This window comes from Pseudomyrmex gracilis, unplaced genomic scaffold (genome assembly GCF_002006095.1).
Source record: "Pseudomyrmex gracilis isolate BER0280 unplaced genomic scaffold, ASM200609v1 scaffold_24, whole genome shotgun sequence".
NCBI classification, from domain to species: domain Eukaryota; kingdom Metazoa; phylum Arthropoda; class Insecta; order Hymenoptera; family Formicidae; genus Pseudomyrmex; species Pseudomyrmex gracilis.
Window position 1 is genome coordinate 91,688 of NW_018020608.1, and position 24,990 is coordinate 116,677.

At 41.0% G+C, this 24,990-nt stretch overlaps 1 protein-coding gene across 3 annotated transcripts; it reads right to left on the minus strand.

The window, feature by feature from the left end:
* Nucleotides 1-440: 440 nt before the first annotated feature.
* On the minus strand, nucleotides 441-20,806 carry LOC109852128. 3 transcript variants are annotated; one of them, XM_020422990.1, is made up of 10 exons: nucleotides 20,704-20,806; nucleotides 16,093-16,197; nucleotides 8,207-8,392; nucleotides 7,491-7,844; nucleotides 6,983-7,305; nucleotides 2,922-6,096; nucleotides 2,447-2,695; nucleotides 1,468-1,583; nucleotides 1,184-1,373; nucleotides 441-1,032 (listed from the first exon to the last, which is right to left on the minus strand). In XM_020422990.1, exons 2-10 carry the CDS (start codon nucleotides 16,132-16,134, stop codon nucleotides 763-765), a joined length of 4,905 nt encoding a protein of 1,634 aa, XP_020278579.1. In that variant the 5' UTR covers nucleotides 16,135-16,197; nucleotides 20,704-20,806; the 3' UTR covers nucleotides 441-762. The 3 variants fall into 3 exon arrangements, with proteins under 3 accessions (XP_020278579.1, XP_020278578.1, XP_020278580.1); XM_020422989.1 differs by lacking the exons at nucleotides 16,093-16,197; nucleotides 20,704-20,806 and adding an exon at nucleotides 9,563-11,237; XM_020422991.1 differs by lacking the exons at nucleotides 16,093-16,197; nucleotides 20,704-20,806 and adding an exon at nucleotides 9,563-11,224 and having other exon boundaries at nucleotides 2,922-3,036.
* Between the last annotated feature and the right edge of the window lie 4,184 nt (nucleotides 20,807-24,990).

Below are 24,990 nucleotides of genomic sequence, written 5' to 3' on the forward strand. Positions count from 1 at the left end.
TATATCTATATTTATTTGTCGAATTTTTTAAAAAACAATTAGCAAAGAGGTTTTTAATACGCAATTTTATAGTGTTAAAAAATATTATTATGAACTATTATTCCCAGGATAAAAAATAACGACTTCACAAATAGACAGCAATATTTATTGGCAACATGTCTACTTAAATTTTCAAACATTAAAAAATTATTATTTTATTATTATTATTAATAAATTCGATAATCTCGAATTTTACAAAGTAAGTATTCATTAACGTACATGATGATTTTTTTATTATCTTGCGATTTTCGCACGTTTTTGTCGCAAGATTTATAGCTTATAAAATTCATATAAATTGTTATATAACAGTGCAAAATTATGTATAATATAAAAACTGAAAAATTTATTTCTCGTCACACATACAAATTATTTTATAATAAATTAAGAAAACTATAGGCCATGTAAAATATTAAAAAAAAGAACTATATAGTAGGTCTCTCAATATATATAAAAAAAATATCATTTATATAATCTCTCTGTAATGTTTACATACGTAAAATTTAAATTTAAAAAAGTCGGAAATAAATTCTTCAATTCTATAACTCACGAACATTTAACTTCTACGAATCGCGTAAAGTTTGACAACACAAAGAGGAATATTAATTGTAATTTGCAGAATTCCGGGGAGAAAAGAGAATATGATCCCACGTTAATTTATATTAGAGAAATGCAAAAAAATGGACTCGCGGAAAGAAAGTATATGTCGATATCGATGCGCTTTCTCTAGCGCCTCGTTCTCAACGATCGGGGTTTATTGTGCTGCATATCCTTGCACTTGGGAATGTGCCGTTCCGCGGCGGCCTGATTGAACTTTCTGTTGCAATGCGGGCACTGAATGTAATCGCTGGTGTCGCTGGGCGGCGGTGGTGGCAGGTCGCGCAAATCTTTACCTGCCGCCTGATACGCCTGCGCCTGCTTGGCATAACGGATCGCGCTGATGAATTCCTCGTGTTTGCGCCGCCAATCCGGTTTAGTTGGCGACTGCTTTTTTGACTGAAAATAAAACTGTGATTATTCTTGTCTTTTTTGAAAAGAAAAGAAACAAACTTAGCACTTGCAGTGCTAAAAATAAATTTGACGGGCGATTTGCCTGTGATATTTATTTTCAAAAAAACCCAACACACTCAGCAGTTTAATCGAATACCTTGGCTTCTTGCTTCTTGACAAAGCCTTTCTTCACAAAAGGTTCGAGATCGGTTCCTCTGGTTCGAAACAGTACCGTGTCAAATTTCTTCCTTTCTTTTTTCAACGTTTTCTCACAAATTTGCTGGTGCAGGCTGACGCGATCCTGCGCAAAGTGACGTCCGCATGTTTTACATGCTACCAAGTCACCTCTGTAATCAATTATATCTAATGACGCAAATGTTTTTTTTGCCACACTTCTGTTATTAAAATTTTTCTAACAAAACCGCAACTTAGGAAACTCACGCAGAAGTTCTAGCTCTTGATATCATTTTATCTTTTGCACTGGAAACTTGAGATAAACTAACACTGGAATTTGACGACGAACTTGATCGACCTGTATTCGGAGTTATTTGTTGTTTCTGTAAGCAAATTCAAACATATTACTCACATTATCTCTTAATATTTGTGAACAATTTCTAATCCGTATATATTTTTATCCGCTTTTATAATATGTAAGAAATAAATTGCTGTTAATGACGCGAAAAGAGTTTAGGTTATCAAATATAATTGCCACTTCGTATAACGTTAATTTGAGTTTATTATTAAGCCACTTTTTTTAACAATTCCACACGCGGGGAACTTTCATTACAATGAACATTTGAATTTTTTCTCCGTTTCAAACACAAACTCTAACTGCAATTATTCATAAAAATAAATTATACGGTTGTAAAAACTGTAGCAATATGATTTGGTTTCGCGTCAAATAGCTCGTGTTCACTGCTGATTGATTTTTTTTTTTTTTTTGTGCATGCACAATACGAATTTCAATTTGGGAATTGGGCGGAAAATCCATGCGCGATTAACTGGCCGGATTTACGTCAGAGAGACGACATTTTATTTTGACGCCGTGTTTCAGAGGCATTACTCTTGCGCTGTCTTTTTTCATTTGCCGACCCGTTATGATTTGATCGAATAAATACGAATTTATTTCGATTTCACAAAACGATACAATAATGTCAAGCGGATAAAAAACCGTCACACGTCAGTAATAAAAACAAAAAATAAAAATAAAAATATGTGGCACCGAACGTTCTAATTCTCTCTCTTCAAGAAAGTTTCAACAAATTAACTAATTTGTGTGACCTTTTGCATTAAAAATTTTTTTTTACAATTAAAAGGTAATTCAAAAAGAATCAATTAGAAAAAGTCTCAATTAAATTAGTCGATTATATATTTCCACCGATCTGTTAAGATAAAAAACAAAAAAAAAAAACGGTCTTACATCGCTAAAGGTCTTCCTCATTGGCGGTTTTCTCGACGGCATTGTGTCGTCTTCCTTCGACGAGCCGTTGAAGTCGATCACAAAGGCGCTGGATTTCTTTGTCGCGGATTCGTGCGGCGAATCGTTCGCGACTCCATCAGCTGCGTCGAATGTTCCGGCCCCCTTACCTCCCGTAAGATCCGCTCCTTTCGCGGTAACTGACTTTCTCGAAGGCTTCGCGTCTTGATTCTTCAATTCTGTGGACGCGCGCTGACGCGTACGTAATAAAATAAACAAATTATTTATTTATTTATTTATTTACAGAAAGAATCCCATGAAAAAGAATGAGAAAAAGATGACAGATCAAATTTATTATCCGATAAAAGAAAATCCCTCTAAATAAATAAATGGAAGGAAAAAGCACATCGCGAATAAATCCATTTTTCGATAGCTGAAAGGTTTATGATACACGTGACGATTTCGATTTGATACTTACCCGGGACGGGATATCAGGACTTTTCGAGAGAGACGAAGAAGCACTTCCTCTTATTGCTCGCGTGTTCGTCTCGTGCTTCCTCGCGGCCGGATCGGGACTCGGGCTCTTCGTAATCCTGGATATGCAGGACTTAGCTTTAATGGACCTCGCGCGATCACCCACGAGAAATGCATTTTGTGCCGCGCGAATCGATCTTTCCGCGTCGCCATCCCGCCAGACCGAACACCGGTTTGCAATTGCCGACCTCGACTCTTTCGTAACAGTGATAGTCGTTCGTTCACTTAGTTCGTTATTATCGATCGACTTTCGAATATCCTCGATTGATCGCAGCGGTCTCACGGAAACAGTTGACGTTTCTTCTTCCGATTCTCTCGTCGCGATCTCGCGAGACACGAAACCCGCATCGTCTTTGCGCGATTTACGATTTACGGATATGTAATTTGCTTTTTTGCGCGTTTTCGCGTTACTCGATTCTTTTCGAGTTTCCTTCTTCAAATCGGATGCGAATAGTTGCCGTTTGCATGTAGATCGAGTTTGCGTCCGCGCCCGCTTGTTCTCGATCGAATTTCCGAGTTTCGCCAGTTTCTTAGACGACGTTGATATTTGCTTTCCCAAAATCTTCAGATCTCTCTCACGCTGCGCCGCGGTCTTCATTTCGCGATCTTGGACGGATTCCGAAGATCTCGCGGTCGAGTTTGAAATCTTATTACTCGTCATCTCGCGACGCAAGATTATCGTTGATGCGCTCGATTCCCCGACGAGGCGAGGTTTCGCATCCATCATTCGCAGGGAAATCGCCGACGACGTTCGGTCGCTCGGAAATTCAGATTCCGCGCCTATGGAGTCGAATCGTCTCAATGCCGACTCCACGGAGTCCATTCTCCTCAAATCGTGTTCACATTTGTCTTCTCGTCGCGTTAGCGCTTTCCGCTCAGCGTCTGTCGATTTTTCGATCGCGCGACCCGTTCCTTCATCGAACGATCTCGTTGTCGATTTTCTCGCGATCGGCGACAAACATTTTGAATATCGATCCCATTTCGGTGTAATTTTACGAGACGAGCTTCTCGGGACGTTAACGCCGCGAGAAATTTCCGTTTTTTTCGAGACCCGCAACGAGACTCGAGGTTTTGCATCGTGTTGCTCGCCGCATCCTCTTTTCAGGGAAATCGTATCCCTCGTCGAGGTGCTCGATTTCATCGGCGTCCGGATCGGTTTTCGAGAGGAGCCACCTCTATCTGCGATCCGACCGAGAGAACGAATATCCTTACCGCCTTTGATCTTTCCACCTAAAGCGCTTTCGACTATCGTTTGATACTTAACATTGATCTTATCGTTAACCTCATTTGACGTTACAATTTTATTAACGTCTTCTCCTCGAGCGTGTTCGTTCTTCGTCAACGAGGTTTTGTCTTTTGGGGTGTATCGCGTCAATTGCGCGGACCGCAAGCTCCGCGGTCGATCGAATCGCATTTCCTCACGACGATTCGCACGCCGAGAACTTCCGGTCGAGAAACCAACGGCATTGTCTTCATCATCTCTTCGGTGACCTTTCCCGGAGAAATCTCTCCTCGACTTGAAGACGTCCGAATCCAGGATGGACGTTCTCTGTTTGTGCGTTTTGCGCACAATCGGATACGTGATCCAAGATTTCGATTTCGTTCTGTCGCCGACGATCGGCTTCGTGTACGTTCCGTTATTCTGCCGTTTCGGAGTTGTCGCTCCTCGAAATCTGTCGCTCTCGATACGATGGTCGGTCATGGTGATCTCCTGAATCTCCATGTCAACTTCGATCGGAGTGACACTCTTGCGAGGCGATTCCGGCGTGAATCTCGTCTTACTTTCGGCGAGAATCGGCGATCTCGCTTTTCGAGAAAGCGACCAAGTATCAAATCCGATCTTCGATTTATTATTTCTCGAGGCGTTTACATTTTTGATATCGCGTTTCGTAGGCGATCGACGAGCGTCGCGCCGTTCCGCGTCGCGCTGAGATCTTATAAATTTCCGAACGAGACCCGCCGATTGCAAAATGTTATCGAATTCCAGACCGTACTTCAGGCTCGCGATCGAACTGGTCGACGCGGAAGTTTCCGAAATCTTGGACGATCTGCGCGTCTGTGTAACAGCGTCGGGAATTTCGTTTCCCTTCGCGATAGTTTTTACCTCGTGCCTCGAACGATGATCAGAACTCGCTTTCTTGTTACTTGATAGAGATTGCTCGTAAAAGAAATGCGGAGAGGCGTAGTTGCGTTGTTTTAATATGCTCCTCGTTGGACTCGATCGTCTCCTCGGCTCGATCAGCATTGTTGTAGCAGATTTTTCGGATTCCTTGCAAAAGAACTGCGGACTCGTACCGCGCGCGATTCCGGACGATTCGTCGTATTCTCGACGAGCGACGTTTTTCGGCAATTTTGCCGATCGTCGCTCGTTGAAAATCTCGCCCGGACTTGTACCTTCTCGCTTTGGTGCTCGGTCGTGCGATTTGGATTCGCTAACTTTGCGATCGATGCTCATAGTCGTCGCGGATCGTTCGGATTCTTTGCAATAAAATTGCGGAGCGGTGTTTCGTCTCTCCACCGATTTCGGTCCGGTCGCTTCTCGAGCCGCATTGAGAGTCGTCTCGTATCGTTTGGATTCTCGAAAAGGATAGAGAGGACTCGAGCTGCTTTGCCTCGACGAGATTCTGTTCGGTGAGTAGGACTCGCCGAGAATCGTTCCAGATCGTCGCCGCTCGGATTCGTGAAGAAAAAACGACGGTCGTTCTGTTGTTTGTCGATAAAATAACGGCGAATCGGATCTCGGCTCGATGCTCATAGTTGTAGCGGACTTTTCGGATTCTTTGCAAAAGAATCGCGGACTCGCGTCGGGCTTCGCAAATATTTTTCCATCTCCCGGTGATTTGAAATCATTACTTCCGGGATGATAAGTCCACGAAGTGGATTCCGGTTTTGCGAAGCTTCTCCAGCCTCCCGAGAAACTTCGCGGACTATCCCCCCGTCGGTCGAGTATCTCAACATCCGGGTTATTCTCCATTCTTTTCTTATATATATCGTCGGCTACGCGGGATTTGACAGACTTGAGTGGGAGAGGAGTTTTTCTATTCCCAAGAGTTCTCTGATTGAGCTCTGTAAACCGAGCACTTCCTGCGCCGCCGCTCGTGAAAATTCCGGCGATCCTTCTGCGAGAACGCACACACACACAGTCGAGAAAAAATGTAGACATACAGGGATTTTCCATTAAAAAAAAAAAAAAAAAAAAAAATTGCGCGCTTTTTCTCACAGCGATCGATCTTACTTCGGAGCTGTCACTGCCCAAAAGCTGATTAGCGAATCGACGTTGCGCTTTAGTTACTTATTTCGTTTTTTTTTTTTTTCTGATTCTCGCAACCCCCGGTGTTAAATCTGCCTCGCGTAAATTGCGGTTAAATGGAGGCACGTAGACAATTAAGCTTTGCGCGTCCTCGGATCCTGGAGCGAATGAAATTCTCGGCTCGTTTGCGAATTGCATTAATCGAATTAATTATTATGCTCTTTTTTTTTTGTTTTTAATGCTCGTTTTTACCACCAATGATTCTGCACGTGAGCGTTACTCACCTTTGAGCGTGTTCGTTTTAATATTCGCTCTTTAGCTTACGGCGAGATGAGGCGAGAGGGGTTAGACAAACATGTATTAGAACGGAGACACACACATAATCGCAGGGGGATAATTATTCTCCCTCTTTCTTTTTCCCGATTTATTCCTGAGCGCGTTATTGTTATAGCGGAGTATATTTGTAACAGTCGAGGGGATAGCAATTGCAACCATGTGGCGTGTGGAATTAATTAAGTCTGGCAAGCGGCGAATTGTTAGCGATATATATATACGTCGAAATGTAATCGAGATATTTGCAATTATTTACAATACTACACGAACAATATAAAAGGTACTGGCTGTATAATATTGTATAATATTAACATGTTCTGTAAAATTTAAAGGATGCTTGTTAAAAAAAATATCTAAAAATCGTGAAGAACACGTGTGTTTGATTAAAAAAATTGAAATTAATCTGCAAAACAAAGACTCACCCAGAATTCGATCTTGCCGGGACTATTTGCTCCGATCGCTTCTTTATCACAGTGCTCGTTGGGTTCGATTGTTTCGTCATGTTGCTCCTCTTCGCGTTCGCGTTTTTGAATCGTTCGAGTCGCGCCTCCGCCTGGGACAACTTCTTCGTGACGTTTCTCTTCGGCAACTTCTCGGGCACGTCCACCATTAGGTAATCCGGGAATTCCTCGCTCTCCAAATCGTTTCTCACGCGATTCTTCAGAGTCTCGTCGAATCCCATCAGATGGATCTTGGCCATCATGCGGTTTCTATCTATCGTGTCGTGATCCAACACGTCCTCGTGCTAATCGATTATCAATATAATCAATGCAGAGAGAGGAGAAAATCACAAAGGTATATTTTTATCACACACGTTCGAACACAGTAATCAAATTTTTTACTTCAAAGAAATGTTCGGTCTTAGATGTTTTTTCATATCAGTTTTACAATTAAAACAATATTTTCCAAGTCAAAAGATAAAATACCAACCTCGTTGTCATCGTGACGATAGTGTCCGTTCGCGAACGTGGAGACGCGATTCTCGACGTCGAATTCGTCCACGTCATCGTGACGACGTGCGGACGGGCCGAATGACTCGCGAGCGATTTCTTCGTGATACGTAACGACGGGTTTACCACCGTTGACGTTACTGTTGACGTCCGCGCGCGCCACGCGTCTCACGCTGACGGATTGTCGATTCACCGTTGTCGAATTACCGTTTCTCTGCGTTGTCACGTTGCCGTTCGCTTGCCTTCGCAGTCTGTTCTCGAGCGGTTCGAGCGGGTAACTTCTGTCGATCCCTTTCACGGTGGTTTGCCGTCTCTCGTCGAACATTTGCCTCACCTTGCAAATAATTAATCGACACATCGTCGCAAAATTGAAACGGAAAACCAGGACGGACATTGAAAGAAACTCGAGACTTATCTCTCAAGTAAATTTCAGAGGCAAAATTACGGAATTACGTTAAAAAAATTCTCAACATAACAGATAATTCTCTGGATCGCTGTGGCAAATGTTTTTCTGTCTCTAGAGAGAGAGAGAGAAAAAGAAAATGGCAACAAAATACGATGCGCCGCGCCGGTTTAATTAACGGCGCGTCGTATAGCGGCAATAAATCGCGATCTCGGTCAGACTGTACATACATACGTAAATAAGACAGTACAAAGTCACCGGCATTAGTTTCCGTTTATATGAAAACCACTCACCTTGCCGCCTTGCGAGGTCGAGGTCGTGTGGGTGGTCGTTGTGGTTCTAACTGTGGAACCGTGATTAGACCCGTTGGAACCCGCGCTACCCTTTTGCACCACCTGGTAGGCTCTCTGCTGCTGTTGGTCGTACAGCTGCAGCAGTTTCTGCTCCTTCTCCTGCAGCTGCTTCTGCTGGAAGCGGGCCTGTGTCGCCGGATAATTCGCTTTGAGTTTCAGCATGTTGTGCCGCGCGGAAATGCGGGCCGACGTCGCGCGGTTAGAACGTCGGCTCGCATGCGAGTTGTTGCACGGCGTTGTATCGCGCGCGCGAGTCTCTACTCTCCCGCGCGGAGAGGGTTATAAGCAACGACGATGCATATATACCACCACACACGGAGGCACGCCGCCTGATCGATTCTCTTCTAACCTACATGCGAAGGGGTTAGTAAACTCGTTATTATGCTAAAGCGGGATCGCTCGTCTCTCAGCTAACGTCTCCCCAGCGCGAAGGTTTGCAGCGGTCTTACGCGTCCCGCCTCGCGACGGTACCTTTAATTAGGGTTCGACTGACGACGATTATTGGTCTCGCGTGCGTAAACAAAAGAACAAAAAAACAAAAATGCGAAATTTCAATTAGTTAATTTAATTTCGCGCATCTCTTCGGAAGTTCGGAAACTCATCTGTTTGATGGTTTCGTTTCAATAACGATAATTTACACAAAGATCGATTAGCTTCCTAATTGCATATCCCTTCGATGATTGCATCGCCAATCAAGTACGCCGCTAATTGATCTATTCCTAATGGACCCGCCATATTGGACACACACTTCCTCCGTGCGGCGCAACGATTATATACGAGGGCGAACTCGTGATTTCAGATCCGGAAAAGTAATCGGCAATTTCAACCCTTCATCAGTTATGTTAATGATCGTAAGTGGTTTAGTCGTGAAATAAATTTCAAAAAAAAAAAAAAAAGAACCAAGAATTACACGATTAGAAGATTAGATAAGTATCGCACGTTCGAATCGCACGTAGACACGTACGTACAAACTTCTCGAGATTCGAAAAGCTGACGAGACTCTGACACACATGACCGTATATAGAGAAAGCAACATTCCCGTTTCTCTCCCGCGTCGCCGTCATCGTCGTTTCGCGGTTTCTCCTTTTTCGTTTCGAGATATTGAGGTGTATAAGTCGATACCGCGCAACGTGTGCCTTGCGAAACGCTGACCCGCTTTGACGATACAATTACCTACTCTTGCGCTCCGTTATCCTCGCCATGATTCAACGAAACCGATGTAACTCGAAACATACATTATTATTATTATTAACGAGAATTTCACGCGCTTTTTTCTTTCTTTTCAAAAATTAATACCATGTTTTCCAAATTAACGTAGTCGCCTTCCTGCGTCGATGTCTTCATAGACTTTCCTCGAAGACCCAGCTGCTGAGACCGGATGCGCATCTCCTATTGCGAGTTTCTCAATCACTTTCCTGTTTGAACTACGTCGATTCTGCGTTCGCCCTCGGGACAGAAATTCTCTCGCAAATCCTCTCGCTTCGGATATGTCGGGACGCGCATTCGAGGCGGTTACACAGCACTGACATGTTTAGTCTTGTTAGGAAGGATCGCGAGGATTCTTGCAATTTTTTAGATTCACAATGTTTTTTTTTTTTTTTTAGATTCACACGTTTAACGTGACTTTATTATTTATCGCACGAACGTGTATCTTGTTGAAAAAACGTGAGAAAGAATGTCTTTGAAAACCTGAACACCGGAGAGTGTGTGTGTTGTCGAGTTTCTTAAAAAGAAAGAGCGTGTGAAGGAACTTCGTTAAAAGCGGTAGTTACACGAACTTGCGCGACGACAGAAGGTAAAGGTCGTGACGCAATATGTCAAGTTCAGTCTTTTCTCTCTCCTCGAACTTTTGCGAAAACACTCCGCGTTCAACAGGCAAGTTTAACTGTTTTTCTTTTTTGTTCACAAGAATCGGATCGTATCAAGTTTTCTCATCACGGTTTTTTTCGTTAAAATCGCCGAGTACACACGTGTCCGGGTGTACACGTACACCAAACATCCTGTCGATATCATCTTCGAGTTCGTTCCCTTAAATAACTTTTCTCTTACTTCTGTATTATCATGCTCTTCATTTAATAAACGTTCGTTTCATTATTTTTGCAAATATAACGCGCGGCGAATGCACCTGCGTCACAGACACAATTCAGATATAAATTCGTGATTTGTTGCGATAGAAGTTTAATAATCCTTTCCAAGATTTACCGAAATTTCTCTTACCCCATGTAAAAAGTTTTGTTCCTACACAAACGTGCGCTGAGAAAAATTGCAAAAAAAATTAATGATGAAGAGCACAGACACGAGTGTGTAAGATGTTTCGGAAAAATGTCAATTTTATACAGTTTTTTTTGGTATTTTTTTTCAAGTGAATAACGTGGATTTCCGTAATTAATTAGTGCCAATCCGAGTTCTCCGATTTACTCCGAGTTTCCGACAGTTCTGTCAGCGATCACACAGAGAACAAACTTGAAAAGGTGTCCGCGCAGTTTTCAGACACGTACGTAAATTATGGAGAAGAGTGTCAGAAAGAATAATTTTCACAAGATCGCAATAACAGAACGAGTAGAAACGAGACGTAAAATGTACGACGTATATTTGAAAACTTTTGAATATTTTTCTCACGGATTTTTTTTAGAAACGAAAGATTAATATTTATAAATTAAAAAAGAACATTATTGCTCGCCGATATTACGTCGCTCGCGTCCGTCGTGTCAAATTTCAATTTGATGCTCATGAGTGCGATCAAATTTCACGAAACGGGACAAAACTATCCAATGTCAATATGCAGCGCGAATATATACATGTCCGCCGTGATGATACAATTAAACATTTTCACGAGCGATCACGTGGTTAATCGCCAAGTGATTAATTTCGAACGTTACGAAATACGATTAGTCGGGACGGATGATTTAGCAATCGGCTAAACGCGTACGTTTACAACAACGCTGATGGAACTGCGGCCACTACGAGTGTTACCATCACAACTGTGTTGTTGCCAACTACCACTGTGCTGACATCGGGATTAACGCGCATGTCCGTCTTGTTTCCTTACTTGTGTGATGACAAATTACTGCGAACGGGCGAGGCCGATCGAAAAGAAACCAAGTTTCACAGGTGTCGATTTTTATCGATTCGTTTCGCGACGTTTTTCTTCCACCGTCTTCTGACACGGCAGAACACAACGCGGTTGGACGAAAATTTTACAGATAAATATTTACTATTTCGTGATTTTTAAGTAGACAATCAATACGTTTCTTCGTATAGAACACGGGGATTTGTAATTTGTCCGCGAAGAAAACTCGAGACGTTTCGCCGACGCGTTTACCTGGGAATTTCGCCGACGCAAAGTTCAAGGTTGGAATGAGTAATGGAGTAATTTCAGGAATTGATATAAACGAGTCGTATGTTTGGCAGGTGGTTTATCAAGATTTATTACTTTCTTGTCGCTTTTCATAGACTCTCCGCCACCCTCTCCTCTTACCCTCCCCCGTTCCCGCTGCCGCCGGTTCGCCGACGCGGAAAATTGGCCGTTTCGACGAGTTAATGTCAATTTGTGTCGATAAAGTGAACTTTATCGCGACTGCATCTCTCTCGCCGGAAGATCGCGGTTGTTCGTGGAAAAATTGACTAATTTATCAGGCGAGAAGTGCGTCTGGAGCGCGATACGGAGCGTTTAATTTCGCGCTGCATAAAAATTTGCGTCACTCTTCCACGGCAAATGTATTTGCGAAACATCGTGAATATATTGCACGTATCGAATCTCGCTTTGGTTTTTAATACTTTTTTTTTTTTTTGCGGCAAGAGAACAGAAATTTTCCGAGAAAAATCGTCGCGCTTCTCGGAAAACAGTCCGCTCGCATGTCCGCCCGCGAAATTCACAATATATATATATATATTTCCGCATCGCGTATTATATATACTGGCGAAAAAAAAGAAAATCACTTCCCTCGTTTCATTTTTTTGATTTCCCCGCTGGAAATCGCGTTTTCTGCGTAAAATTATATTTTTATTCGCGAAAATGTCACGGAAATGAGATATTTTCGCAGAAACGCGAACGTAAAAATGCTTCTGTCAACTGATTTCCGTGTGCTTGATTATTCCTTGTGTTTGCCCGCTCTTTCAGAGAACACACATTCGGTATTTGAAAATAATCTATTTATAGTGACCGCGCGCGCGCATACACATTTCAAAAGCCACATAATCCGCGATATATCGATCTTGCGGAATTGTCCGTTTGACGTGCATTCGGACACGAGGCTGCGGATACAAAATTTATCGTCGGAGCGAGCAGGGGAATGAGAAAGAGAGAACCGTGAAAAACGTCGGACGCAGATTGTGGTACTCCTTGCGCGATTACGGCGCTCGCCAGACCGAGAACCAATCATTTCGCACGACCGACAACCGAGGGAAACCTTGAACTTTGCATTTCGTTCAAGACGAATCGAACTCTCGCGTGTGACCGTGCGAACTTTTTATACGCACGCATATACATTTTCTATGATGACGTAAGATATATTTTCATCGAAATTGAGGTTTCGTCAAATAATTTAATATTTTTTTCACATGCCACAAAAAAAAAAAACTACCTACCAACTAATCTTATTGCGCTTGTCGGATTTCGTGCAAACAACAAAGTTCAGTTTTCGTTTTGTCTTTTAACGTCTAAATGCGAGCGCATTTAAATCTATTTAAATTTCGGCGAAAATACTTCGAAATATATGCGCGCTTTGTATTTTCGGGACGAAACAAAAGTTAAAACGAGGAAAATGAAGAGGGTATCTAGTTCTGAAATTGCAACCACACGATACGAGCATTGCATCTTGTTGACTTGAATCTCTCTCGTGCGCACGTTACGCCGATAACGAAACCTGCCCATAATTACTTTGCTTAACTGGGCATGCACCTCGCGCGAAATTACAATTACAAATTGGCGGCGGGCGAAGCTCACCGAGCATCGTGGCACCTCCTCTCATCAATTATTTATGAGCTGAATGCGTTTTCCATTCCCGCGGTCCTCCTTGCTCCAAATCCACGTTTTCAGATTTATCCGGAGATCGCGCGAGTTTCACCTTTCGTGCCGCACGCGCCTTTTTCTCGCATGTTGAACGCGCGAACACGAAACGTTATGCGCGCGTGTCTGGTACACACACATACACACACACGAAGCGAACGTTAGAAAAATGTTTCACATCATAAGACACGCTAAAAAAACAAAACGTATTTTTTCTTATTATTTTCCTACCAAATAAAGAGCGTCTGAAAAAAAAAACGAGCGTTTTCGGTAGATTTCAGAGCGTTTTTTTATTCGATTCGAGTTGCTATATCTCGCGATAATCTAAAAATAGAGCTCGGTAAGCGCTTTAATTGCTTTGCGCTCTACATGCGCTCCGCGCAAGATTGAATAGTTTTCGAAATCTTCTCCGACGATGTGTGAGTGTGCGGTTTCTCATTGTTCGAGATTTAAAATCAACGGTAATATTTGGTCGCTTGAGAAGTGTTCCAATAACATTCATTCAAGGAAATAATTACAACAAAGTATTTTTATGTAAAAAACAAACTAAAATTTAAAAATATGTCTTAAAAAAATATTTAAAACATTGAGAATTGTTATGTTTAATATTCACGCATCTAATAACTATTTCTTTTGAATAAAATGTCCGGCCAGGTGGTGCGTGTGCGACGTCATCGGGACAGTTACTTTGTACGCGACGTAATAATTCTCTCGTCATAAATCGCGCAGTCCGGCGAGCGGCGATAAATCGCGCAGGTAGTCGTTGAAATGTTGACGAAATTTTTAACAGGCCGATAATGTAATCGCGTATAATTATACGTGTCGGAGTCGCGACACGTATCCCTCAAGCAACAATGACGCAATTGCGTTCACGCGAGATCGAGATCTCGTTTTTTTTTTTTTTTTCGATTCACACCTTCCTTTAACACTGGAAGGTCAAACGTGGGCAGCTCACAAACGCGCGCGTGCGTCGTTCGAACCGCGGTCGTTTTAATCGCTTTTGCGCGGAATCACTCGCATGATCGTACACGCATTTAACGCTTCCATCTTGTGGGCGTATCAATTCAAATTTTATCGCGCGCGCGCACCACTTTACATAAATATTTTTTGTTCATGCGTTGCGACACGATAATTGGTTGTTTTTATTAATCGAGGGTGTGTATGCGCGCGCGCAAAGTATATCGCAATTGACGATAAAATTTTGCTAAATTTTGTATCAAATATTATTGGTAAGCTATTTGGTAAACTTTATATGACGTATCGAATTCGATGTGCACATATGTGTGTGTGTGTGTGTGTATGCGCGCGCGCGATGTAACAGTATACAATTTAATGAACTGTCTAGTTCAGTTCATTGCAGGAAATTGCAATTTCTCTGTGCAAATTGTTTCTCGCGCAGAGATTTAATTAACAACGCGTTTTGTGTGCCGATTACGTTTCTGATGAGTATCTCTGCAAAGCGAGCATCGGGAACATTTTGCATCGAGGCTCGATCTTCTCCTTATTTGCCCACGCAATACGGATGTATTGCGCGAAGCGGTTTTGTTTGTTGTGCGCATATTAGCATAAAAGTGACGCGTCAAAAACGAACAAGGTGAAACTGCAGATCATTTAAGTTACCTAAGATGTTTTTTTTTTTTTTTTTTTTTTTTTTAAATGACGTGACATCACAATGCCGAGTGATGTGCGAGTTAACTTCGCGCTCGATATGTCACTTTGCGTCTTGCGCGAAGACACAAATGACGATAAAATTTTGTTATCCGGGAACGAAGATTGAAAAATAAAAATTAGAGACGTCTGAAGAGAAGTCCGTGTCGAATGATGCGTTTTGTTGCGAAGGAAATGACGTCACAGTATCACGGTTACGATTCTCCGATAGAGCCCCGTCATGGTTGACAAACCAAGCGTCTATTTTTTTGCGCTCTTCGAGTCTCTCGCCTTTCTTGTCTCTCGCTTCGACTCGAGGCTCACCGGCTTTCTTCCGGAAATTGTTCTCGGAGGTGTGTCGCGCGCATCGGACAGGCCCCTTTTTATTATTATTTCTCCGTGTTGAATTCGCTTCCGGAATTTATTTCCACATCTCACAAGAGAACGGCACTACATACATATATGTAAAAGACCAGTCGGAAGAGAAAGAGACGTCGTCTCGGTCGTATCTATCTAGATATCAGCTGTCCGTTGGATTTGGATATATCGATACGTGGGTCGATCGGTTTTCTCGTGCGCCGCTCTCGAGCGAGATGCCATATATGTGTGCTCGGATACACACAAACACGGTACGTGGGCCAAAAGAACAGCGCGCTCCGAACCGGTCTACGTTCCACCAGAAAGTATTTCGAGGCCCGTGCAGTTTATTACATTTTTGTATAAAAAAAACACCGCATGTACTTCCACACAGACACACACACACACACACACACACGCGTACACACACATCTTCGTTGATACGCGCAATTTACTTCGCGTACATTACGATTAACATCAAGCGCGTCGTAATGAAGCGTCTCAAATCGAGAATCGAGCGCCGTAAGCTGCTGTGAATGCTCGTATTGTAGCTGGGGCAAGATTGTTCATCGGTGATACGCAAACCTAGTTTCAATTATACCGCTTTATACACACACAAGTGCAAATTTCAGCCTCAAATTTCGTTATTACACCGTAACGTTCAAAGAAGATTTCCACGGTGTTTATCGTAGCGAAAGTTTCTTCAAAGTAAATTTATCACTTTTGTCGCGAGATAGACATTTGTCTCGTTTGTTTTTTTTTTTATTCTCGTGCGCGATTTACACGCGAGAGCGGCGAAATTCGTTTATCTTACCTGCAGCATCTCGAGACGCGATGACGCCTGTGGCGCTGCCATATTTTATCAATCGTCGTCTATCGTCCTCTGTAACCGCTCAACAAAGAAAGGGATGTTTTAGTTCTGAAAAACAATAAGTTTATTTATTTATTTATTTTTGTCTTATTGTTTTCTTTTGAACATTGATATTAATATTGAACGCGCTACGTGCCGCGCTCGAAAATAATCTCTGACAAGAGTGGCAACATCGTGGCGCCACGGAGTAAGTAACGTGTTTGGACAAATGTTGCGTATCTGTAATTCGGTACCGGCTAGTAATATCACGGGTGAAAATAGCTTTAGGTTCAGCGTGCGCGGATGAAACGATGTATATAGTTTCTCGAGTTTCAAAATAATTTACATATACCTACTCAAAAACTAAAAATAAATTTAATCTCAAAACAGAAGTGTCGTTAGTTATTTGTTTCATCTGCGAATCAAGTACTTTTGTGTGCGAATATAAATATATACCCCCACCCCCCCGTAAATTTACTCGCCAAACGAACAAAATGTAGCTTGTTTTTCGGTAAAAAAGCGTGTATGTGCGGAGCTCTTGTTTTATGAAATTTAATTAAATATGAATATTAAATAATATACCTGCAAAAACAAGCTCTTGCAACATTTCAATATATCGCGGAAATAAATTGTTAAGCCGTTTAAAATTGTCGAATTATTTTCCCTTTTTTTTTTTCGCGACTGAAGGATATTAAAAGTTCAATGTTTCTCACTCACTGTTGAGCTCAATTTTTATTTCGCTTGTCGCCGAGAAAAATTTGTCACAGAACTCAAACGTTAATTGTTGTAAATGCAAAGTGACGTATTTATAGAACGTTCTTCTGTGAACAAGATAGCACACGTGAAGCGTTACGTTTTTTCGTGTGATTCACCCTTTACAAGGATCAAGCGCGTTGAATCGTGGGTGGACAAGCGGCGCGTAGGCGCGTTCGATATATTGTGGTTAATCATCTTTATTACCTTCCGCGTGGCTAATAACAAGGATAATAATGACAATGATGATAATTTTCTCAAAAAAAAAAAAAAAAAAAAAACACGCGTTTGCAACGCGACTTATTAAATTCTGATTAGCGTCCTTGAGCGCGTCCTCTTCTCGCGCAATGATTGACACGAAACAACTTCTTCTTCTGATACTAGTGTTTTTAGGCCATCACAGACACATCGTGACTCACACGACGCGACCCGTGACGTAATCGTGAGACTTTTATGGTTAAGAACCGAGAGACATAGTCTTATTTGCAATTTGTTCTCCGAACGCAAAGACACACATATCGCAGCAACGCGCGCGTGTGTGTATATACACTATTTATTATTACACGATGTTAGACATTGAATCATCATAAAAGCTTGTTCAAGTATTATTATTGTAAACATTGGATATTTTTTTTGAAATTAAATTTGGACTTTTGAACAGCAAACTAGATCCATTCGATTGAATCCGATTTGCGCACTTTGCAATATCCGTCGAGAGTGACACTGAATCATCAGAAGAGAACTGTCAATCAAGTATTATAAATATTAGATATTGATTACTTTGAAATCAAATTTAGACTTTTAACTAGAGTTAAAAAAAAAAGAGACTGATTTGATTAGATCCGATTTACGAACTTTGCAATATGCAAATCCATCGAGTGCGATAAATGTGCGTACACGTTCGTTCGCAAGCGAACGAAAACGTCTGTTAACCCAGGTATTTGACTTTCGCGTGCTCTCACTGTGTACGTAGATTATTTATAGTTTTACTAAAAACGTACTCTCTCTCTCTCTCTCTCTCTCTCTCTCTCTCTCTCTCTTTTCGTCCCAGTATCACCATAGGCTCCCGTGCGTATGATCAGCAGCACCAGGTATGTACGTACGCGCGCGGTTCCATTTCTATAATTAAGCCGTATACACGCGCGGTCATTTCACACGATATATAAAAGTTTGCGGTGTGGCAGACCTATATAGAAAAACGCGAGCAAAAAACGCGAAAATCTTGGGTTTATGTTATCTTAATTTTATCTTATCTCTAAATAGCTTTATTTTTAATTATATCTTATCTAGAGAGAGAGAGAGATAATATTATCTTATCTCGATAATATTATCTTATTTTCTAAACGTCAATAAATCGCGCGAAATAATGAAAATTTACGTCTCGTAGGCAAACATGTCGCGGGATTTAAAAATTAAAACGCGCAAAATTTGTGTAAAAATGTGCGGTACAAAGAAAGCATTCTACTCTTTAAGAAAGAGAAAGAGAAAGATAGAAAACGATTAAACATTAGCAAGTGAGTACTGTGTAATTTTGCGGCGAGGAGTAAAAAATCTCTCAACAACTTTATGTGCGCAAACAATACGCGGATTATTTCATTAGAATTTTCGATGTTATTTCTCCCGTTCGTGTGCATTAGTACGTGTGTGTGTGTGTGTGTGAGTACAAGAGAGAGAAAGAGAGAAAGAGACTGTGCGGCTCGCGTGCGCAATTAGGTTCGCATTCGCACATGGCATGCACGTGCTCAATTTGAAGACAAGGAGAAAAGACGGGAGAACATTCTCGCCGCGTTAAGTAAATGCGTTTTGGTACGTACATCATATCACAACGGCGATACAACCCGACGTATATGGCGTGCGATTCAGCGTTGATCGCCGAGAAAAACATCAAAATAGCGAGCTATTATTTTCGAGCTATTATTTTAATTTATATAGAAGTGCATTTGTTTTATAAATATTATTCTATATACTTATTTATTTCATCTATTTTTGTATTTTTTATTTATTTACTTTATATTTCAATTTACGTGCGGCTCACGCTTAAGTAATTAAATCTCGAGTTAGATTACACGGAAAAAAAAGATTTGCTAGAATAGCAAGAAATTAGTTACTATATGGCCAGCAAAAAAACATTTGTTAAGTTTATCAAAATTTTTGTTTTGCCAACAAAACATTTTGTTGATGAAACAAAAAATTTCGTAGAGTCAACCATTTTTCTTGCTAACCATATAATAGTAAAACTTTTTTTTTCCGTGTACAATTTTGTTTCGATCAAGTAAACAATTGCGTCTAGATGTATCGTAAAAAAACGAGATTCTCGATTCGGTGCAAGCTCTTTGGATTCGTTACGTCGTAAAATTATTATCGCCACGGCGACTTTTAACAACGTCTCTCTGAGAATTGATGATACATAAGAGAGAGAGAGAAAGAGAGAGAAAGAAAAAAAGAAAGAAGCAATGTGCTTGCAACGATTTAACGGGCTGTGCGTAACGGTGCAATTAGGTAGCTGCATCTCTCAAGAACGCGTCTGGTCATTTCGTTCTCACACACATTCGCATATTATATCTCTCTCCTTCATCTCTCGACTCAACTCGAAACCAGACACATGGCAGACGCGATTTCTTTCTCTTGTCGAGTAATCGCGAGTAATTACCCGCACGTCTACAACACGCTGAAGAATTGCCGTGTGCAACGGAATTGTTCGCGCTGCCTATTTTACGAGCGCGAGATTCTTCTTTTACCTCGCCGCGCAATTAACGTGGAATTTAAGCGTGTGACAATTAATTTTTACTCTAAAACAAGCGCTTATTACTCACTTACATTTGAAAACTCACTTTTTTGTAAACCGTAAAGACGGGAGACGGTAAATATATCGATAAATCAATAAATTCAACTTTTGCTCATTTTTGACCGCTATAAAAATTGTTAAGATTTTAATTCAATCGCATAGTGCGCGAAACTGTGATGTCGGACAAATTTTTTAATTGCGGCGTTCCGCAATTAAAATACGTGCTTTATACGGCGCTTATTTATGCCAATATGTATATGTATATATATATATATATTTACTCGAATTAATATTTAATGATACTCCTGCATAGCTAATCAACCGAAATATGTATATGAAATGGATAAACAAGATAACAGCGTTATCATTAATTACTACGTGGTATAACACCGCGCGCTGAAAACAGTTATTAATGCTCTTGTCGTGTATTGGTGAAAGAAGAATGCGTCCTGCAACTCGCGTAGCGAAAACGCCATTATTATCCGTTTTAGTGGCTAATTTCAGTAAAGCGGCCACACAAATCTACAAAGTAGCATGCAGTCTGATTAATATATTTCTCTGAGAAACGCGCGAGTAAATCGCCGCGCGAAGACAGTCGATCGAGCAGTGTATCTTGAATAAAAAATCCGCACGTTTAACAGAAACACGTTTTTTCCAAATATAATCTCGGACTTAAATTACTTTTGATTTTCAACACACATTTTTCACGTCTTTTAGTTTGATTTCAAATGCGTTTCGAGATTTATTTTGTTAAAAATTTAACGTCGCAAAAAAAAAAAATTGATTCCGTCGCATTCACGTGCGCATGAAACGTGTTCGAAATTTGAATTTCATATTTCACGTTACTTAATCGATCCTTTAACGGTTGAAATAAAATTCATTAGCACTGTTCTCTCCGTCTATCATTTTCTTAATACGTAAACATTGCGTTATTGTTATGCAACGCGCGTAAAGCAGAATCTAATTTAGAGCCGGAGGGACGCACTCGATAAACGCGAGCGGATGACGCGGCGAAGCGTGCGAGGAAGTGCACTCACCGTGTTGTCAGGGGAAAAAAGGACTCCCGACGAGAAGTAATCGTAGATGATCCGTGTTTACGCGGGGAGGACCGATGCGATACTGACAGTTCCGTCGTCCCTGTCTGATTCATCCTACGACTCCCTCTCCGTCCTTCTCCCACCGCGAGGAGCGGTGCGAAGAATACACGAGGGCGATGAGAAGTAAACGAGGGAAGGGTTTATGAACCTAAGAGGCAACCTGTGTGAGTGAGAAAAGGAGAGGAGGGGGGGAATGTGTCAGGTGAACGTGCCGGTATCCCGCTGGAAATATGATGACCTTCGGATCGGGACTGGATTGCGTTTCCGCCGGATACTCCGGACGAGTTTTGTGCGAAAACGCAATAAAGTTTCTTCGCGAAGAGAGCGATGATTTATCGCTACGACAGATCGTTCGTAAAAAATGCACGCGAATAACAAATCAAGTCAAGATGGTCAAGATAAGATTCTCTTATTTAGCTGAGCTCTCGTTTCTCTGGAAGACCGTGATCGATTTTATCCGACCCTACGGGGTCGTCAGAAGCGTAACCTCGCGTAAACTCTCTTATACACGAGCGAGTTATTGTCGCGTGCGTCTGATCGCTTATGACGATGTTTTTAATAGACGACTCCGAGTAAGAGCGGGACTCCGAGTAATCGAACGTAGCATCTAATCCCAACGCCTCATTTCGTATACGTCGATGTACAGCTTTGCGGTGTATTACGCAGAGATTAAATATCGAGAACGATAACATTATTGATAAGAACAATATAAGTGATGTTTTAACGAGAGTTTAGTCGGCAACTATCGACAGTAGTATCGATTTATTTCGATTACTACCGATCGTACAGTTCTACGAGGAGAGATGGGAATAGACGAAGAGAATAAAAGATAACCACCGTCGCTTGACTCGCCTCGCGCTGCGGAGTATTTCGGTCAGAGAGTTTGTCATTCAAATTAGGGTCGTAAGTCGTACCTGCGGCGCAACATGTACGCGCCATGTATTCCGTGAATATGTGGCGACGTCTAACCGCGAGATCTGCAGATGGTGCAGCATCTCTCGATTCCGCCTAAATGGAGACTTCGAGCAGCTCGAGTAAGCTCCCCCGCTCCAAGAGCATTAATTCGATGCCCTTTAATTAACAGCTCTGCTCCGCGCCGCGTGCCAGCTTAGAGACCTTTTCCGAAGATACTTACGAGCGCGACTACTATATATATATATATATATGTATATTCGCGTTGATAATGTACGATCCCCGCGCGACAATGCTCGTCACGAAACTTTTGCATTAAATAATTGTGTATTCCAATTAGTAGCAACACATCGAACTAATTCTTGGCAAATGGTAGAGTAAAAAATTCACTTGTCGATATTGTATTTTCGGATTCAAGTTTTTTATATACATATATATGTATCGAAATATATTACAATTTTCATATTAACTCTCGAAGAGAAATATAGCTGGGTTAAGTCTGTTCCGTATTCTACTGAATTATGAAAAAGTTGCTCCAATTGCAAAAATGTACAAAAGATATATATTTTTGAATTTTTTTTATTAGTTTTTTAAATATATTTTATTTATTATTATTTAAATATATATTTAGCTCTACGAGTGTCTATAATTTAACGAATATATAACGAATACATCGGACTTAGAGTATCCAGCCACAATGAAAAGTTAAATGTCATAAAAATATAAAAAATATAATAAAAATCTTAATAAAAAATATTACATTGAAAAAAAAAAAATATATCATCAAAATATTATCATTGTAGAAATGCATTTGAAAAGGACCTAATACAAGGGTCGAAAGCGTTCATGCTATTTACTATTAATTGTTAATAAACGGATTTTAATATACACACTCCAACAACAGTGTTACTGCTTCAATAGCCAAAATTCATTATTATTTAAAAAATATTACTATTATAAAAAATAAATATTATTTGATTCTATACAGTTCTCGCAACGACCCATAAAATAACGAATAGTGCGGAGAAGGGAAAAAAGAGAGGAGATCCGTAATTTATAAAGCTTCTCGCGAAAAACAACAAACGTTTTATGGACAGATTTCAAGTGAATGCTGATTTATGTGCACATATTAGTTAGGTACATGTTGGTCTTTCAGTTAGTCCTCAATCGTTGAATTAACAACTAAGTCCGATGAAGCCGTCGGCTTGTTCGCTACCTCTCATCAGTGGAGAATGAGTGAAGTCTATTAATGCACAAAAGTCGAAGAGACGAAAGAAGCATTTTGTGATTACAACATTTTTGCCTTTCGAGACCGCCCGCCTTTTGTGCTAAATACGCTTTGTGCTAAATACTCTCAAGTTTCTCACAAAGTAAAGCCCTCTCGAATCGACATCGGAGGACAAAGCCGCGGCAAAGTTTCCCGGAGAAAAAAAAAAGTGTAATTTAACTCTTCCGTGGCGAATGTATGAATTGTTCGGCGAAAATGCAAGAAAAAGAGATATTCGCGAATTAGCCTAACGCGGATTTAATTTTGCAGACGATTGTGCTTTACGGGACACACACACACACACAGACACGGTGATACAATTTGTTAATAATTATACACCGCGACTTAATATTATGTATCTCGAAGAAAGTAATAAATTGCACGGAAAAAATCACGTTTATTTTTATCAGATCCTTCCGTCATAAATAAACATCATGTCTCGTCGTAGGCAGGAAACGACGTCGTGTGACTCATTTCTTTTTGTTCATCGTGTTATAATACATAAACGTTACATCATGCTACCTTCGGGACACCCGTGAGATCGATCTCTCTGTGCGTTTGATAATTTATTTTTAAATTTACAAAACATTTGTTTTTCCTTAACTTGATTTTGTTTTTCCACAACGCGAACTGAAAATTCGCGACACGATATCCGCCGATGATGTAAACTTCTGTTAGTTATAAAGCTATCGGCTTTTTTATTAGCCATCGAAACGTGAATTGATTTGATATTTCTGAATTATTCTGTTCCTCGACGCGCCCAAAAATGGTCCGCGAACGGGCCACGGGTTTCGGGCCCGCAATTCCGAATCCGCCGCGTCAATCCGAGCGGCAAAATCGATCGGCAAAGATCTCGGAATTCGTGATTCGACTTCGTTTGGAGCGGAGATCAAATAACGCGCGACGTGACTGCCAAGATTGCTCCGCGCGCGCGAGATGAAAACTAGAGAAATAGGAATAGGTGCGTGTCGCTCGTGCGAATAAAACTCGTAAAGGCGTAAAGGAATTCAAATCGCTTTTGTCGCAGATATCATACAACCCGAAATGCCCATCGCGATGCAATTTTTCGATCGTGCCAGTTTCGCGCGAGTGTAGGACGTGCTTCGATAGAGAGTGCAACAACGTTCTCCAAAATAACACGACGCCCCTCTCTCCTCAGCTCGCGCATCTGGTAGCAAATAAATCTAACTGCTGCTATTCTCTGCTTTTACCTTTGCAATTTCTACTTTATAGAAGCAGATCGTATCGTATTTTATAAAAAAAAGCAGAGTACGTAGTTTTTTAATTTATTTGGTACAAAAAAATTCATGTAATTTTGTTATTTATATTATATAATTGCAATCACATTTGTAATAATTATTTGTATTTAGTTTTATTTACTGTTACATCTCTCTCTCTCTCTCTCTCAGAAACATGTACCGCGACCGTAATATTGATCGGGGCATTGTCTTTATTTTCATTACAAATATAGTTACGTGACAATTTTCTTTTTTGCAATAAATATTTCCAAACAACAAACGTGCACACGAAAAGCTATTGAGATACTTGTTATATGCTCGTAACGTGCGCTCGGCACATACCAATACTGTTTTTTTCATTTCGCGTATTGCGAATCGATGCAGCAAGACTGTGATTGTGTTTTCTCGCTGTTCTTCACGGTTCTTCACGACGGGTTCAGATGGCGGTAGCTGGCGATGTGTCTGACTTAATATAGTCTTGCGCTACTTTCGCAAATTATCAGAACATCGATTCCCCTTTTATCCTCGACAAATTGCACTTTTGTGAATGACAAGGAAATCTAATTTTTGGTCCAACATTTTTATCAGATCGTGCGTTTGAGATCGTTTATAACTAGAAATCGTTCTCGCTCTGTTTGTTATCTTATTAAGAATATTCATCAAACATGTATCCGATCACAAAGATCACGACTCGTTATCTCAAGAAGCAAGTCGGAGGTTTAGGGTCAGCTAGCGCGCGAAGAACAAGCGTAAGTGCATGAATAACAAATTGTTCTTTCACTAAATTCTAATGTCGTCGCGACAACATCG